The sequence below is a fragment of the Cnephaeus nilssonii genome (genome assembly GCF_951640355.1).
Source record: "Cnephaeus nilssonii genome assembly, chromosome: X".
Taxonomy (NCBI): Eukaryota; Metazoa; Chordata; class Mammalia; order Chiroptera; family Vespertilionidae; genus Cnephaeus; species Cnephaeus nilssonii.
In genome coordinates, this window is record NC_137071.1 from 27,159,598 (window position 1) to 27,177,749 (window position 18,152).

General features: G+C 37.9%; 1 protein-coding gene across 1 annotated transcript in view; it reads right to left on the reverse strand.

The window, feature by feature from the left end:
• DACH2 (dachshund family transcription factor 2) overlaps positions 1-4,259 on the reverse strand; it is a gene marked incomplete at both ends in the record, with an annotated part of 865,383 nt that extends 861,124 nt beyond the window's left edge. Inside the window, one exon of the mRNA XM_079765880.1 lies at positions 3,751-4,259. Within this exon, the coding sequence (XP_079622006.1) occupies positions 3,751-4,259 (509 nt within the window). The remainder of the gene's footprint in view (positions 1-3,750) is intronic.
• Between the last annotated feature and the right edge of the window lie 13,893 nt (positions 4,260-18,152).

Sequence of the window (18,152 nt, forward strand, 5' to 3'; positions counted from 1 at the left end):
TAATAATCCTCAAAATAATTTATCTGAAATTAGTTTCTAAAAAGGGCATCAAGGAAAAATATTGTATAGCCCTTTGAAATTGAAATGGTGTAAAACTTGTCTTATTTAATAGAACAATGAATAGTCAAAGAGTTTTAGTCTTACTATTCTCTGGTGCCTGAGGAAAGTATTATTTTCCAACTTCTTTCTGGAAAGACATCTTTGAATATTTTGATAATTAGCAAATAAAATAGTTAATATAAGACACTGATAGAGTTCTTGTGACTTTTAGTACTGTCAAAGAAACAATCATGTATGTATTTTACTTATTCATTTTTCTTCAGTAGACATTAATAAAATGTGCTCTGAGCCAAATCAAAATGCCACTTAATGCCAATATGTTAGTCTTTGAAAATTATCAAATTGAAAACAGTCCATTTTTATGTGTTTTGGAATAGTGTAGGAAGCTTTTCAAATTAAAATATCCTAAAAGTCAGGACTTATACTCTTCCCCAGTTATCTGACAGAGAGGGGAAATAATGTTTATTATATATGAAAATAAAATTATGAATGACACCATTACAAATAGGCTTTCAAATGGATTATGGAAATGTATCTATCAGAAGATGAAGATTAATTTCTTTTTTTCAAATAAGAATAGTATGTAGGAGTATCCACTCACTGAATATATACTTTTTCCTTGTACTTTCCCCACCTTTTACCTAGAAATGCTAAGAAATTATGGGTCCTTAATGACAATCCTCTTTAGCCAATTCTCCATTTGTACATCAAGTCACTCATCTTTTTGGGGCATCTCTATAAGCTCTTCTGATATATCTTTCACTCACTCTCTTGGCATCATTCTGCTACATCCTACATCTGTCTTCTCTTACTGGCTTCATGTCTCATCTACCTTATTTTGTTTTCCTTGGGCTATATTTGTTTACATCCCATCCCTCACCTTTCTTTTCTTTTTGTTGAATAGAAAAGTCTTAGAAATTATGTTGATCTAAATACTAATTTCACAATTTCATTAAATCACTCAGATGTTGGGAATGATTTAAGGTACACATTTCTGTAAATAATGTTACTTAAAGTCATAAAGCATCCATTATAAACACTATCATATTTTATAGTTTTTAACAACATGGTTATGAGAGCATTTGCATCAATAAAATTTGGTAATGTTACTTTACTATTAGTTATATTTTTTCTAGAAAGTGTGAGTTTTTTAAAAAAATTATCTAGAAATTGCAATATAGCTGTGTTTCTAGTTTTCCTCATCTTCATTCATGGACTGAATTTCATAATTTTTTACAATTAAATATTATAACACTTATAACACAATTATATAAAATGCATGTAATAAATAAAATACCCATAAAGAAAAAATTCAATAAGAGGCACATGAAGCATACCTCAGATGTATTTCTTCTTACATTTTTAACATTTCTCTATCACATTTATGCATATACACAAGAACAATTTAAGCCAAAAAAAAGTTAGATTGTAAATGCTGTGATAAGGAGTAAATAAAACTTTACTGAATTAAAATAATAACTTAAAAATTCATCATATAACAAGGCCCCAAAATAGTATATGAACACCTGCTACTGGATACAGAGTAATTTTCACTTTTCCCTTCTAAGTAGCTCTAATAAAAATTAATTAAAGAAAAGTTTCTATTTACAGAAGAAAGCGTCAAATCACATTAAAATACTAATATATTTGTTTTTTTAAATGAAAATAATAGATTTTGCACAAGGATGTGAAAATTAATTATTAAGAAAAGAAGAATTTCCTATGTGTAATGATTGTTCCACTTTAGATATGAGTGTTTGTAAGAGAGAGAAGAGGGACAGAGGAGGAGAGGGGGAGGAGTAAAGAGAGATGGGGAGAGAGAAAGCTAGAAGATGGGTTTTCATATCTGCAATTGTTTAAATGCTAATTTTTTCAAATGGCAACAAAGGACTTAGAAGGCCCTCATGTGAAGTCCTTGGTAACCCTCTGAATTTGTGTATTAGTAAAATGCTTTGTGATCAAAATAAAATGTCCTTTCTACGCCTACAACCTATAATTACTTATTTTATTGAGGGGGCAGTTATCCTTTGTGTTTTAAGGCCCCCTATCTTCCTTAAGAAAATCCAATCTAATAAACCAGGTTTGGAAGCCCCAGATATGAATCAGGAAGGAGTTCTCATATGAACAGGTTTCCATTTAATTGCCAGAACACAGGAGAACAGTGCTCAAAGGAAAAAAGAAAAAAAAAAAGGTTTCTTTGTAAGTTCTGTAGCATTATCTTATTGGAGAAGTCAGCAACAGTTTGTCTGCAAGGTGTCAGTGTGCTTCAAGTATACAGAGCAATTTGGATTTTATGACAGATGTGACAACTAAATTAGTTTTAGTTCATAAACCCAGAGATCTTATTATTTAAAGTTGTGTTGTAAGAAAGTCTACCTCTGCAGAAGTTTTCTGCAAAATAATCAACAGTAGTGCTGCTTTACAACAAAACCCTTTGCTCTCTTTAATCTGGTGATTATGATTTCTTGGTTTGTATGCTAACCACATCTGCCAAATATGTACTTTCCTAACAGATATTAGTAGACTACAGATGGAATAAACACTAAAAAGACTAAATTTTTAAATGGTCAAATAACCTTGAATACAGTTTGCTTTTCTTTTTAAACTCAGAAATATTGAATACAGTTTGTTTTATGCACATACACAAATAGACATTTGTTCTATAATGTACTTCTAAGCTGTGATGTGAAGGAGGTACGCTTACAACCAGAGAAGCTGGCCAGCATAATTTAAGGAATCCTCTCTTTGGGGAAATGGGATCCTCCCAGCTGTTTGCCTGAGGGAAAGAGCTAAAAGCATCCTCTCTAGAAAACCTGCCAACTTCTACCCAACCCCCCAAACCGGGTCCCAGCCCCAGCGTTTTATGACCACATTGCCCTTTACAGATGACCCAAAAGGGCCGATCCCAGGAAAGTGACATCTGTCATGTTTGTTTGTTTTGTTTTGTTTTAAATAGGATCCATAGACTTTCTTGTATCCTGTACAGGGAGCTTTGCTTAGTTGGCTTGAGCACCCATTCTCTCTCTCTCTCTCTCTCTCTCTCTCTCTCTCTCTCTCTCTTTCTCTCATCACACACACACACACACACACACACACACACACACACACACACAGAAACCACCACTACCACCACCACCACATACGGCTAGGCACTCTCACAACAAACACACAGGATGGGAAACGAATCACCCTCTGGGATGGATTCTAGACTTCTGACCCTCTACATCCCCCAAATGCTGTGTTTTGGATTGCCAGCTTAGAAGCCCAGTGTACAGCTCAGCCAGCCCTCTATCCCAGAAAGCCCTTTGTGCCCCTGTTCGGGATAAAACTTCTCTGACCCGTATGGCCACAAAAGAGCAGGAAAGAAAACCAAATAGAGGAATTAACAAATAACCACAAGCAGCCAAAAAGCCATGCAAGATATGGGCGGAAGGCTGGAAAGTTTCAGTAGAGAACCGCAAACTAAAGTTTGTGCGGGACTTTCTTAGACCCAAGCCCTACCACTGAGCACAGACTAGAAGGAACTGACAATTAATTAAAGTCCTTCTAGTCCTCTTTCCCCAAAGACTTACAGCGTGAAAAGTAGAGGCAAGCTAGTTAAGACTCACTCTCTACTAAGTTGGATGAGGGTGATGAAACATGCAGAAGAGGGCAAAAGGGGAAGAGCGAGCAGAGAAACGAGAATCTCACCTGGCATTGGTGCAATCAGTGAACAAAGTTTCGAAGTCTTTCCTGGTGATGAGTTTACAGCGGTTCACCCCGGGCTGGATGGCCCCCAGCCCACGGAGGATCCGGACCTGTTCAACAGTACACACCACGGGAGATATGTCCAGTCTCTTCAGCTTGGTGTACACTGTATGCAACCCTCCCACCAGGTGCTTAAGGAAGAGATCAAAGACTTGCGGGAGGCAGATCAGTTCCTGGCCATCCATCAGGAAGGAAGCCACCTTCACCCCATGCATGTCGACCATCCTGCACTCGTTGGTGTTGCCGCTGCCTCCACTGCCACTACCGACCCCGCCACCCCCTGCGCTGCCACTGTGGTTATTGGCCACAAAACTGTTGATCATATTGGGGGTGAGACGAGGAGGCTCTCCAGGAGTCAAACACATTGGTTCAGCCCGAAAAAGGCCCCCCGGGACGCCGGCGCCACTGGAAGTTGCAGAGATCACCGGAGGTGCGGAGACAGCCATGGTCATTCAGTCTCAAATTATAGGTCCTCGGGCCCTTGCTTTCTCGCCCTGTCTCCTCTAGGTCCGTCCCCTCACACTCGCTCTTTCACTCTCGTTCTCTTAGGCGCGCTATAGCTCGCTCAGAACTGTTTGCAAGTCTACAGTAGCAGGGCTCACGCTCACGCTCACGCTCAAACTCACCCACCACCCAGCAAGCAGTGAACAACCCCTACCCACAGCGGCTCGAGACCCCACCCCTGCCACACCCCCTCCCAAGACTGGCAGCGTTCCCCAGCCAATGTGCTGCAGCCCCTCGGCTTCCGAGCGCGCCAAATGGCTGTCGCCCTTGAGGAGGTGGAGACTCCCTGGTCGGCCTCCTAGCTACCTGAGGCCCTGAGGGTTGGGGGTGAATGGGGATGGAACCTTAGAAGGGGGCGGTGTGGTGCCTCTGCTTATTGCCTAGCAATCTGACCAAAGAATACAATTTTCACATAGAACTCTCAAAGTGGCCTAGGCTACGAACCCCTCCCCTCCGAGCCCCACTAGTGTCTTGACGTGGGAACACAAAGCAGCACTTTAAAACGTGCCTCCCAACAACCCCGCACCACCCTGCACCCTGGTTCAGTTGAGGAAAGGGAAATAGGAACTCCTATATATGTAAATTCCATTTACATTTAATTCTCAAACGCGGGAATTTAAGAGATGGTTTCGCCCAGCTTCCAGGAGAAAGATTCCAGTGACTTCAGAAGTAATCAGTTCAGCCCTTGTTTAGCCCATCTAGAGCGTTTGGCGTTAAATTCTCCCGTACCCAGCGCACAGAGGAACCAGCATTCAAGATCGCACTAAAATCAGTGTTGCGGGTTGCTAATTCGGTCCTACGCACTGATATTCAGCTGATGTAGTGAGCCTGTGAACACTTTGGAAAGCAGGCAGAGAGACTTGGTTTGTGGGTGACAGACACCTCATTGTACAGCACTTCCGCCACTGTCCTGCACAGAGATGGCGTTCTGTGTCACCGTCCCTTAATTTCAGTATTGCCCTGCCCCGACTAAAATTGATAGGAAAAGTTCCCTTATAACGTTAAGACCCTCCCTACAGAATATGATAAAAGGGGGAGAATTTGTGCTCTTTCATATTGAATTTTCTTCTCTAGACTATGGGCTTTCATGATGATTAGAAATCCTTGTCCTGAGCTCAAGATTCCTCTCACTTGTCAAGTGCCTGAAAGCACTACAAGAGATGATAATAAGCAAAATGTCTAGGTAAAGTACATTCCAGAGAAAAGGCATGGTCTTTTCCACATGGCATATGGTGGTTAGATCACTGTAGCAAATTTGTTTTAATACTCCTTGCCCAACTTTGATTCTCTGCAATAAAGTTGTTTCCTTTCCGGTGCTTCACTCCTCTAGAAGCTGTTACTCAGAAAGTTAAATCCATGCTTCATTTCTTTACAAAACATTACCAACGATATAGATAAAGCAATCCTTCCAGAATATAAATAATTTTAGAAAAATTATTAAATTTTATTCAGCTCTTCTTGTACTTAGTAGTATCAAAGAGGAGTGAGGAGATTTTCTTTTCTCCCTTAATAAGACATCAATATTAAAATTGGATTTTTCTGTCTCTCTCTCCAACATATTTCCTCCTTTTGACATTTCATTAACCAAATAGTAAGCACTACCCTTTAAGACCCCTCATACTGTTTAAATTCTTAGTTGTGTGGAGTTGAATGCTAAGAAATTGTAATGATGGTTGCTTTTAGAATAGAATGGTAAGAAACTCTAACATAACTGACTGCAATGCATACAGCCAGGAACAAAAAATATTTTGAAAGGTATTAAATCATTTTTGCTAGTTTGCTACTATTGTGGGAAGAGAATAAGAAGGAGCAAAAAAGGCACAATTGAGAAGAGATAGCAGGAAAAACTTCAACAAAAAGTAGAGATTTTCAAAAGAGAATAGGAAAGTTCTGACAGCAATGTTTGTATTTACCAGTTTTTTTAAAGATAAATCCAAAATTGTGTTCAACAGGTGTGTTGACAGTAATGTATATAAGGCTGTGTGTTGAAGCAACTTACCTCTGATAATTTATTATTATTGTAATTTCCAGGTGAATAAGTTTGACTTTAAAGGAAAAGGGTTGTTTGTTTCTTGAAATTAATTGCATTAAAAAAAAACACCAGTATATTGCTGTGCTCACATTATCAAATCCTTTTTTATTTGCAGAGTGATTTGGAGCTTTCAGAAATAGGACACTAAATAGATGTTTTGATGTTTCAAATTTAAGAAATTCTGAAATATAAAAAGGAAAGGTAGAATATCTCTGGCTGCAATCATTATTTGTTCTACTGAAAAAAACAAATGTACTTTGACAACTTTAGAAGAGGGTAGGACTAGATGTCTTATATATTTAACATGATCTATCAGAGATGTAGTAATGTTTTAATTATTACCAGAGATTAAGGTTCAAATTCTAGTAGAAATACTAGAGACTAAAATTAGCAATTGATCATTGAATGTTAAAGCTCAAGCATTCAGCAAACAAAAGACCCTTGGTTTCATTATTTGAATTCCCTCCCATTTTCAGCCTTCTACAAAATAAACCTGGTAATTGTCTTAAGGTATACTTATAATTTAAAGGTGTAGTCATTTAGATCTAAGAGGTCGAGTGTTGCCTCCTTGGGTTTTCTTCATATTTTGATTATGTTAATTCTATTACTGCTATTTCTACTTTTTGAGATTTCTATGCTTTGAGATTGACACAATCATATCACACATGGAGAATTTGTTTATATCTCTTCTAACTTAAATATCGTCCATAAGCCAAACATATTTCTAAATAAGATTGGGTTTCTACAAGGCCAGAGGAAGCCTTGTGTGCCAACACTCTGTAAGTTAGAATTGCATGAAGCAATATAAAAAATAAGTGGAGAGAGGCACTTCACTAGAACTTAGAAACTACTCGAGGTTTGTGAACTTTTTCCAGATAAGAGCAAAGCACCCTAGCAAATAAGAACAAAATTAGTACAAGTTGATATCATGTCTCATCAAAACAAGAAATTCTAGATGCCACAATTCCAGCAGAGTGATTTGGGGCCTAAGTGTAGCTTCTCATACACTGAAATATTGTAATATTCCTGGATTTAATTAGCAATTGACATATTCTCCTAATTCATACTCAATTTGGATGGAGAGTTGTGCTCATTTGTGACTTTTGGCAAAATATTCCACTGTTTGGCATTGTCAATTAAATACAGATACTCTTCTAATTAAAAATAAATACATTGGCAATCTTATGGGGGATTACAAAATATCCAGAACCATTTGAAGGAGCTGGTTTTCAGAATGGGCATTCAAGCAAAACCCAAGGTAATTAATAGAATTATTTGAAACCAGCAGCCAACTGAGGTTAAAACCTGTAATATGGCCTCTAATCAGTACTTCTTAGGAGCCCTCTTAGCTTCATTTTTAGATAAACAATAAAAGGAAATTAATTGGGCAAGGCAATAAATGTGAAATAAAAGCATTCACATAATCAAGAATTTAACTGGCTAAAGCCTATAGATATAGCCCACTCATTGGAATATATGGTGTAGGGGTGGGTTTTTTTGTTTTGGATTTTAGGAAACTGTATAAAATGACCTTCTACAAAATAAATTCTCTTTTGCATTAAAACCCAATGTGGGACCACTGGAGCGAGAAAAAACTGTCAAAACCCAAGGAGTAACATTAAAGTCAGATTCTTAAATGAACAATGAACTTTTACTAATTAAATATTTTAAAAGAAACACTCAAAACACCTAATAAAATATAAGCACATACCAACACTTAATATATCATACCCCAATATGCACAGTTTTAGGGGGAAAGGAGGTATGTAGACTTTAAATTCCATCTATGTCTTTCAATGTATTGTTCCCTTTTAAATCTTAGGCTTTTAACTGTTCAAATTCAAGCCATTCTAATTTTAGCTGGACTCCCACTGCTATCCTTTCATTCATTTTGTTCACTCCCCATTGAATTCTCTGCAGCAGCTACTCTAACTCTTTTCTACTCTTTGCAAGTCACCCTGCCCCTCACTCTCATCAGCTATTGCCTCTCACTTCTCTGATTTTACCACAGTTATTCAACAGGAGCTCCCTCAACCTCCTTTCTCTCCTCCTACAAAAACCTATTCCATTTCCTCTCTCATCTTCTCCTACTTCCCTTCATTGATGCTCTTCACCCCTCTCACCTCCTCCAAGGCAGTAATCTAGCAATTTTATTCCTACCACTGTCTTTGGCATCTCAAATCTCTCCCTCTCTACTTGCTCTTTCCTTTTTTATTATTGAAAATGTTCAAGGCTAAGAATTCTTGAGACAAAAAAAAACAAAAAACTTTCCTCAACCCTAACCAGCTATCAGAGTGTGGATCACCAATACCACTATTGCCTGAGTACTTAATAGAAATACAAATTGTGCGGCTCCGTCCCAAAACCTACTGAACTGGAAATTCTAGGAGTGAGGCCCAGCAATCTGCATTTTAACAAGCCCTGGTGATTCTGATGTGAGTGAAATTTTCAGACCCAGTTAACAACCTTTCACACACTCTGAAAATCTTCAATTGTTTCTCTTTTTCCTTACCAAACAAACTTTCTTACCATAACTTTTGCAGTTGGGTTTTTAAGTTGAGTACTTGGCTGAAACTACTTTAACAGAGGTAATCATTGATCTCTTAAATGCCAAATCCAAAGCCTTTTTCTAAATCCTCATCTTTTGCTGTTCTGCAGCTTTTTACACTACTAGCATCATTCTTGAACACCTATCCCTTGGCTTTCATGACTCCCTAACAATGTTTCCCCTCTTTCCTACACTTTTTCCTTTTCATATCCTTGCTCTTGAAACTGAAATATTAAAATTCCTAATGTCTATGCTCTTACTTGTGGCAATTTCATCAACTTTCTACAGTTTCAACAACCACCACTTTACAAATTACCCCAAATCTTATTTCTAACTTTATTAAAACTATTCTGGAGAATTAACCATTTCCACTTGCATGTCCCATAGTCACCTCAAACTCAGCATGCCCAAAACTGATTATCTTACGCCCTTCAAATCTGTTCTCTGTTATTTCATTTTTGATATGTCATAATTATTTCTTCATGCATCTAGTCACCTGATGTAGAAACTTGGGAGACACCTTTTTATTTCTCTGTACCCATTATACCCCCAACCAATTAGTCAGTAAATTTTGTGAAATCTCTGTCAGCAATATTTCTCACTTTAATTCTTTTCCATTCTCAATGTTGCTACCTTAGTTTTGTCCATTATTCAGTTTGTACTATTACCACAATTGCATCTTAATATATCTAAGGCATTTTTTCCTCCAATCTAGCTAGTATGTCAGGTTAATTTTTCTAAAGTTTCCCTCTACTATTTAAAAATCTTTATATTACTACTTCTCTGGCTAGGAAATAAATGCCCAACTCTTTAGAGTGACATTTACTCCTTCTATCATTTATCTTTCATCCTTTCCTGCAATAGTCTGACATTTTGCCTGTGTACTAGCAAATGAGTATTATTTTGCACTACTCTCAAACCTCTCATATCTTCTCACCCTGGTGCTAATACTTCTGTCATTCTTTCCACATTGAATATGTTGCTGCACTCCTAGTCATCTCCATCCATCCAATTCCTAACCATCCTAATATTATACTGCAATTTACTTCCACAAAGATCCGCATCATTCTCTTTTTCCCAGCCAGGAATGGATTCTTTCTCTTCTGAATTCTCATAGCACTTTGGGCCTCTTTTTAATGCAATTAAAACATGTTGCCTTATGTTATAATCTTTGGTCCTCTCCTAAAATAAATTCAGTAAGGTCAGAGATCACCTGCATCTTAATCAATATGTTATTTCAAGTGTCAACCATGGCGCCTAGCTCACACATGTTTATTAAATGAATGGTTATATAATAGTCATCTATAAGCTATTAAGATATATAAATATTCATTATTACCAAATCTGACGCAGAATCTAAGGGATTGATATACATCAAATAAATTTTTTGTTAAAAGAATGATGATTTTGCCCTGGCCAGTGTGGCACAGTTGTTTAGAGTGTTTTCTTTTGCACCAAAAGGTCTCAGATTCAATTCCAGATCAGGGCACATATCTACCTAAGTTTTGTGTTCAGTCCCTAATTGGGGTGTAGGCAAGAGGCAACTGATTGAAGTTTCTCTCCCTTCCTCTCTCTGAAATCAATGAGCATGTCCTCGGCTAAGGATTTAAAAAAAAAAAAAGAATGATGATTTTGCTCATTAGTAGTTTTTGGATCTTTTTAGTGATGGCTGTTTTCTCTGATTACTTAGGAATTATTTTAATTTTTTATTGTTTAAAGTATTATATATGTCTCCTATTCCTCCCATCGACACCCCCCCCCCGGCCACTTCCACCCCTCAGAACAAGCCTCCACCGCCCCAGTGTCTGTGTCCATTGGTTATGCTAATATGCATGCATACAAGTCCTTTGGTTGATCTCTAACCCCAGCCCCTCTTCCCCTGCCTTCTCTCTGAGGTTGGATGGTCTGTTCAGTGTTACCTTGTCTCTGGATCTATTTTTGTTAAACAGTTTATGTTTTTCATTATATCCCACATATGAGTGAGATCATGTGATATTTATCTTTCTCCAACTGGCTTATTTCGCTTAGCATAATGCTCTCCAGTTCCATCCATACTGTTGCAAATGGTAAAACTTCCTTCTTTATAGCAGCGTAAAATTCCATTGTGTAGATATACCTCAGTTTTTGAATCCACTCATCTGCTGATGGGCACTTAGGTTGTTTCCAAATCTTAGCTATTGTAAATTGTGCTGCTATGAATATAGGGGTGCATATGTCCTTTCTGATTGGTGTTTCTGGTTTCTTGGGATATATTCTTAGAAGTGCGATTACTGGGTCAAATGGGAGTTCCACTTTTGACTTTTTGAGGAAACTCTGTACCAAAAGTTTATTTTAAGTGTGATAAATTTATATTGTTTTATGTTTGCTTCTATGAACACTAAGAAATTTATTGGTAATACATTTGTAATGAATGTATTATGAAATTATAATAAAAATTTAATCTGTTTGAAACCTTATTAAATATTTTTATTCTACATATTTTGTTTTATGTAAGAGTACCTTAACTGAGTGAGCATGTCACTGAGGAGACTATTTCAAATCATTGCTGAGATATATTAAAACTATACAGAGCTAATGAGTAAATTTACAAAATATGCAAAAATAATGCGCTGACTTGAGAGAAAAGAAAGAAAATACCCCTCTTCACCTTAAATAAGAGAAAAATAGATATCTTTTGCTAATGTGGGGAAAATATAAACTTGAGTGTGTTTATACTCCCAGCAGCTTCAGAACACTAGGCAATTACTGCCTTCTGTCATTGTTATTTTTCTTCTCTAAAGAATAAGAAAGCAAAGTGTGGGGTAGAAGGGGTCAAGGGGGGAAAAGAGGGGATATCTGTAATACTTTCAACAATAAAGATAAATTTAAAAAGAAGAAAGCAATAACTCTAAGTGCTGTGTTATTGAAAACAGAGTTAAGACCTTTCCTGCATTTTGCTGAAACAAACCAGACAAAAGTAACTGAACCATGTTTGACTGAATTCATATAGAAAAGCAGCTCTAGGCACTTTCTCACCAAGCCAATCTAAAAGTTAACAATCAACTCCCAGTAATATATATACATATATATGTGTGTGTGTGTATATATATGTATACACACACACACACACACACACACACACACACACACACACACACACACATATATATACATATATATACACACACACACACACCTGTTTATATATATACACTGAGTGGCCAGATTATTATGATCTCTGAAAGCATAACAATCTGACCACTCAGTGTGTGTGTGATATATATATATATATATATATATATATATTAAAGGCCCGGTGCATGAATTCGTGCATGGGTGGGGTCCGGCCAGCCTGGACAGGGGGAGGGGACATGGGCGGTTAGCTGGCCTATCTGCTGGTCGAACTCCTGGTGGAGGGGACAATTTGCATATTAGACTTTTATTATATAGGATATACACTGAGTGTCCAGATTATTATGCGTTCAGATATATATATATATGCTATCTGAGGGTTGGGTAAGTTGTATAAATTGTAAAATATTCCTAATAAAGTTATTAACATTTTTGAATACTTACTTTATGAAAGCACTGTGCTTAAAAGTGTCTGTGCATCATCTTATCTAATCTTTGTGACAGCTCTGTGAAGTAGAGTCTATTATTATGCCCATTTCTCAGATGAGGAAACCCATGGTTACAATGATTAACTTGTCCAAAGTTATACCAACATGAAGTGTCTGAGCTGGAAAGACAATTCAGGTATTATCCTAGAAACCCAAATCTTAACCATTGCAATATTCTTAGATTTTTCTTTAAAAAATATTGCTCTACACTAAATTTAAAATACAATTTAAAGTTCAGATGTTTTAAATACAAGTTGCTTCTTTAATAAACAAGATAGGAAAATATTTTAAGAATTAGGGGGAGAGTTGTAGTATTAGAAAAAAATCTCATCTGAGTCTTACTTAGACAGTGCTTTTATCTCATATTTTAAGCCATTCTCCATATGGTGGTACAAACCATAAATTGCAATTTTAAGTTTCTTTTTTTTAATTTCTTTATTGATTATGGTGTTACATATGTGTCCTTATTCCCCCATTACCCCCATCCACCCCTCATGCCCTCACCCCCCTGTTGTCTGTGTCCATTGGTTAGGCTTATATGCATGCGTACAAGTCCTTTGGTTGATCTCTCCCCCTTCTCCCCACCCTCCCCTACCTTCCCTCTGAAGTTTGATGGTCTAATCAATGCTTCTCTGTCTCTGGATCTATTTTTATTCATCAGTTTATGTTGTTCATTATATTCCATAAATAGGTGAGATCATGTGATATTTATCTTCCACCAACTGGCTTATTTTGCTTAGCATAATGCTCTCCAGTTCCATCCACGCTGTTGCAAATGGTAAGAACTCCTCCTTTTTTACCACAATGCAGTATTCCATTGTGTAGATGTACCACAGTTTTTGAATCCACTCATCTGTAAAGGGCGCTTAGGCTGTTTCCAAATCTTAGCTATGGTGAATTGTGCTGCTATGAACATAGGGGTGCATATGTCCTTTCTGATTGGTGTTTCTAGTTTCTTGGGATATATTCCTAGAAGTGGGATCACTGGGCAAAATGAGAGTTCCATTTTTAGTTTTTTGAGGAAACTCCATACTGTTCTCCACAGTGGCTGCACCAGTCTGCATTCCCAGGAGCAGTGCACAAGGGTTCCTTTTTCTCTGCACCTCACCAACACTTGTCATTTGTTGATTTGTTGATGATAGCCATTCTGACAGGTGTGAGATGGTAACTCATTGTCATTTTGATTTGCATCTCTTGGACGATTAGTGAATTTGAGCATGTTTTCATATGCCTCTTGTCCTTCCTTCTGTCTTCTTTTGAAAGGTATCTATTTAGGTCCATTACCCATTTTTTGATTGGGTTGTTTATCTTCCTTTTATTAAGTTGTATGAGTTCCCAGTACATGTTGGAGATTAAGCCCTTATCGATGATAACATTGGCAAATACGTTCTCCCATGCAGTGGGCTTTCTTGTTCTTTTGCTGATGGTTTCTTTTGCTGTGAAAAGCTTTTTATTTTGATGTAGTCCCATTTGTTTATTTTCTCTTTAGTTTCCATTGCCCTAGGAGCAGTATCAGTGAAGAAATTGCTTCGGCATATGTCTGAGATTTTGCTGCCTATGGATTTATTTAGTATTTTTATGGTTTCCCATCATATGTTTAAGTCCTTTATCCATTTTGAGTTTATTTTTGTGTATGGTGTAAGTTGGTGCTCTAGTTTCATCTTTTTGTATGTATCTGTCCAATTTTCCCAACACCCTTTATTGATGAGACTGTCTTGACTCCATTGTATGTTCATGCCTCCTTTGTTTAATATTAATTGAGCATAACGGTTAGGGTCAATTTCTGGGTTCTCTATTCTATTCCATTGGTCTATATGCCTGTTCTTGTGCCAGTAGCAGGCTGTTTTTAGAACAGTGGCTTTGTAATACAGCTTGATATCTGGTATTGAGATCCCACCTACTTTGTTCTTCTTTCTCAGGATTGCTGCAGTTATTTGGGGTCTTTTTTTATTCCAGATAAATTTTTGGGAAGTTCATTCTAGGTCTGTGAAATATGCCATTGGTATTTTAATGGGGAGTACATGGAATCTGTAGATTGCTTTGGGTAGTATGGACATTTTAATGATGTTGATTCCACCAATCCATGAACATGGTATGTTCTTCCACCTATTTATATCTTCCTCTATCTCTTTTTTCAGTGTCCTATAGTTTTTTGCATATATGTCTTTTACCTGCTTAGTTAAGTTTATTCCTAGGTATCTTAATTTTTTGATGCAATGGTAAATGGGTTTGTTTTTTTAGTCTCTCTTTCTGTAAGTTCATTATTGGTATATAGAAATGCCATAAATTTCTTGGCGTTAATTTTGTATCCTGCTACATTGCCAAATTCATTTATTAAGTCTAATAATTTTTTATGGAGTCTTTAGGGTTTTCTATGTACATTATCATGTCATCTGCGAATAAGGACAGTTTTACTTCTTTTCCAATTTGGGTGCATTTTATTTCTTCTTCTTGTCTGATCACAGTGGCTAGTACTTCCAGTACTATGTGGAACAGGAGTGGTGAGAGTGGGCATCCCTGTCTTGTTCCTGTTCTTAGGGAAAATGGTTTTAGTTTTTGCCCATTGAGTATGATGTTGGCTGTTGGTTTGTCATATATGGCTTTTATTATGTTGAGGTATGATCCTTCTATTCCAACTTTGCTGAGAGTTTTTATCAAGAAAGGGTGTTGGATTTTGTCACATGCTTTTTCTGCATAAATTGATATGACTATGTGATTTTTATCTCTCAATTTGTTTATATGATGTATCACGTTTATTGTTTTACAGATATTGTACCATCCTTGCATCCCCGGGATAAATCCTACTTGGTCATGGCGTATGATCTTTCTGATGTACTGCTGGAGCAGATTTGCTAGAATTTTGTTGAGGATTTTGGCATCTATGTTCATGAGGGATATTGGCCTGTAAATCCTTTCATTGTGTTGTCTTTATCTGGTTTTGGTATTAGGGTGATGCTGACCTCATAGAATGAGCTTAGAAGTGTTCCTTCCTCTTGAATTTTTTGAAATAGTCTGAGGAGGATAGGTTTTAGTTCTTCCTTGAATGTTTGGTAAAACTTTCCTGTGAAATTGTCTTGCCCCAGGCTTTTGTTTGCTGGAAGCTTTTTGATGACTGTTTCAATTTCTTCTATAGTTATTGGCCTACTAGGGGCCCGGTTCACAAAATTCGTGCACTGGGGGTGGAGGGTCTCTCAGCCCAACCTGCCCTCTCAGATACTGGGAGCCCTCAGGGGATGTCCTACTGACGACTTAGAGAGCGGGCCTAAGCTGCAGTCTGGCCTCCCTTTGTGGGAGGCGACCGGGCTGATCAAGAGAAGGCACCAGCCCCATCACCCCACTGCTATAGCCACTGCCAGTCACCACAGCCACAAAGGTGTTTTCATCAACACAGACTCCAGTCCCTTCACCATGAAAAAATGACAACTTTCTTTAGGCATTTTCAAGATGTGTCTTTCATAGGATATAAGATTTCTTTCTTTGTTTTGTTTTTAATCCTCACCTGATGATAAGTTTCCATTGACTTTTAGAGAATGTGGAAGAGAAAGGGAAAGACAGAGAGAAACATCAAAGTGAGAGGAACACTTTGATTGGTTGCCTCCTGCATGAGCCCTGACCTGGGCCCTGGCCAGAGAGGAGCCTGCAATCTAGGTACATGCTCTTGATCAGAATTGAACCCAGACCCTGTAGTCGGCAGGCGGAGGCATTATCCACTGAGCCAAACAGGCTAGGGCAGGATATGATATTTCTTAGCCCTCCAGCAGCGGACCTTCGTTTTTTCCCCCAGAAGTGTGGTGGAAAAACCCTAGATCATCTTTTTGGATTCTTACTACCCAAGTTACTAAGAATATTACCAGTGGCATAAGCCAATGAGCAGTCAGAAAAGGTGTTTCCTCTATAGTTCACACCAATCGTTGGCTGGGCCCTTCCCAGGCCTAAAGCCTCTAGCCGAAGCTTTAGGCCTGGGCAGGGGACCCCCAGCTCCCTCTGATCACCAGCTCCACCCATGCCCAGGCCTAAAGCCTCTGGGCCTGGGCAGGAGACTCCCAGCTCCCTCAGATCACTGGCTCCGCCCCTGCCCAGGCCTAAAGCCTCTAGCCCCCCAGCTCCCTCCGATCACTGGCTCTGCCCCCGCCCCCTCAGCTCTGATAGCAGGCTTGGCCCTGCCCAGGAGCCCCCTGGATCAGGCCCTTCCAAGGCTGCTCAGGGCCCACATGGGGCTTACCTCAGAGTGACCTGGGTGACAGGATATTCCGGGGATCCAGGCTCTGGGCGCCAATGTATGCAAATTAACTGCCATCTTTGTTGGGTTAATTTGCATACTCATCCTGATTTGCTATGGGAGTAGCGGAGGTACGGTCAATTTACATGTTTGTCTATTATTAGGTAAGATTAAGATTTTTAGAATCTTCCTGATTGAGTTTTGGAAGGTTGTATTTTTCTAGGAATATGTCCATTTCCTCCAGGGTGTCTAGTTTGTTGGAATAGAGATGTTCATAGTTTGTTTGATTTTTAATAATTCTTTGAATTTCTGTGGGGTCTGTTGCTATTTCTCCTCTTTCCTTTCTGATTTTTTTTATTTGGGTCCTCTCTCTTTGCTTCTTGGTGAGACTGGCTAGAATTTCATCAATCTTGTTTATCCTTTTAAAGAACCAGCTCTTGACTTCTTTGATCTTTTGTATTGTTTTTTGGTCTCTATGTCATTTATTTCTGCTCTTATCTTTATTATCTCCTTCCTTCTACTCACTCTGGGCTTTTCTTGTTGCTCTCTTTCTAATTCTTTGAGTTGTAGAATCAGATGATTTATTACTATTTTTTGTTTGTTTTTTGAGGTAGGCCTGTAGCACTATAAACTTCCCTCTCAGGACTGCTTTCATTGTGTCCCATAGATTTTGGATTGTTGTGTTTTTATTGTCATTAGTTTCCAGGATATTTTTAATGTCTTCTTTGATCTCTTTGGTAATACAATCACTGTTTAATAGCATGCTATTCAGCTTCCAAGGGTTTGAATTTTGGGGGCTGTTTTTATTGTAGTTTATTTCGAATATTATACCATTGTGGTCTGATAAAATGCTTGGTATGATTTCAATCTTCTTGAATTGGGGGAGACCTTGCTTATGACCCAATATGTGGTCTATTTTTGAAAATGTCCAATGTGCATTTGAGAAGAACATATATTCCGTGTCTTTGGGGTGAAATGTTCTGAATATGTCAATTAAATCCATCTGATCTAGTGAGTCATTTAGGATTGCTGTTTCTTTGCTGATTTTTTGTCTAGAGGATTTATCCAGTGATGTCAGTGTTGTATTAAAGTCCCCTACTATGATTGTATTATTGTCGATCTCTCCCTTGATATCTTTTTTATGTATTTGGGTGCTCCTGGATTGGGTGCATATATGTTTATCAGTGTTATATCCTCTTGTATCAATCCCTTTAGTATTATGAAATGGCCTTCCGTATCTCTTGTTATGGCCTTCACTTTGAGGTCTATTTTGTCAGATATAAATATTGTTCCCCCAGCTTTTTTTTCATTTCCATTTGCCTAAAAGCTATTTTTCCATCCCTTCACTTTCAGTCTGTGTGAGTCCCTTGTTCTAAGGTGGGTCTCTTGTAGACAGTATATATATGGGTCATGTTTTTTTATCCATTCACTCACTCGATGTCT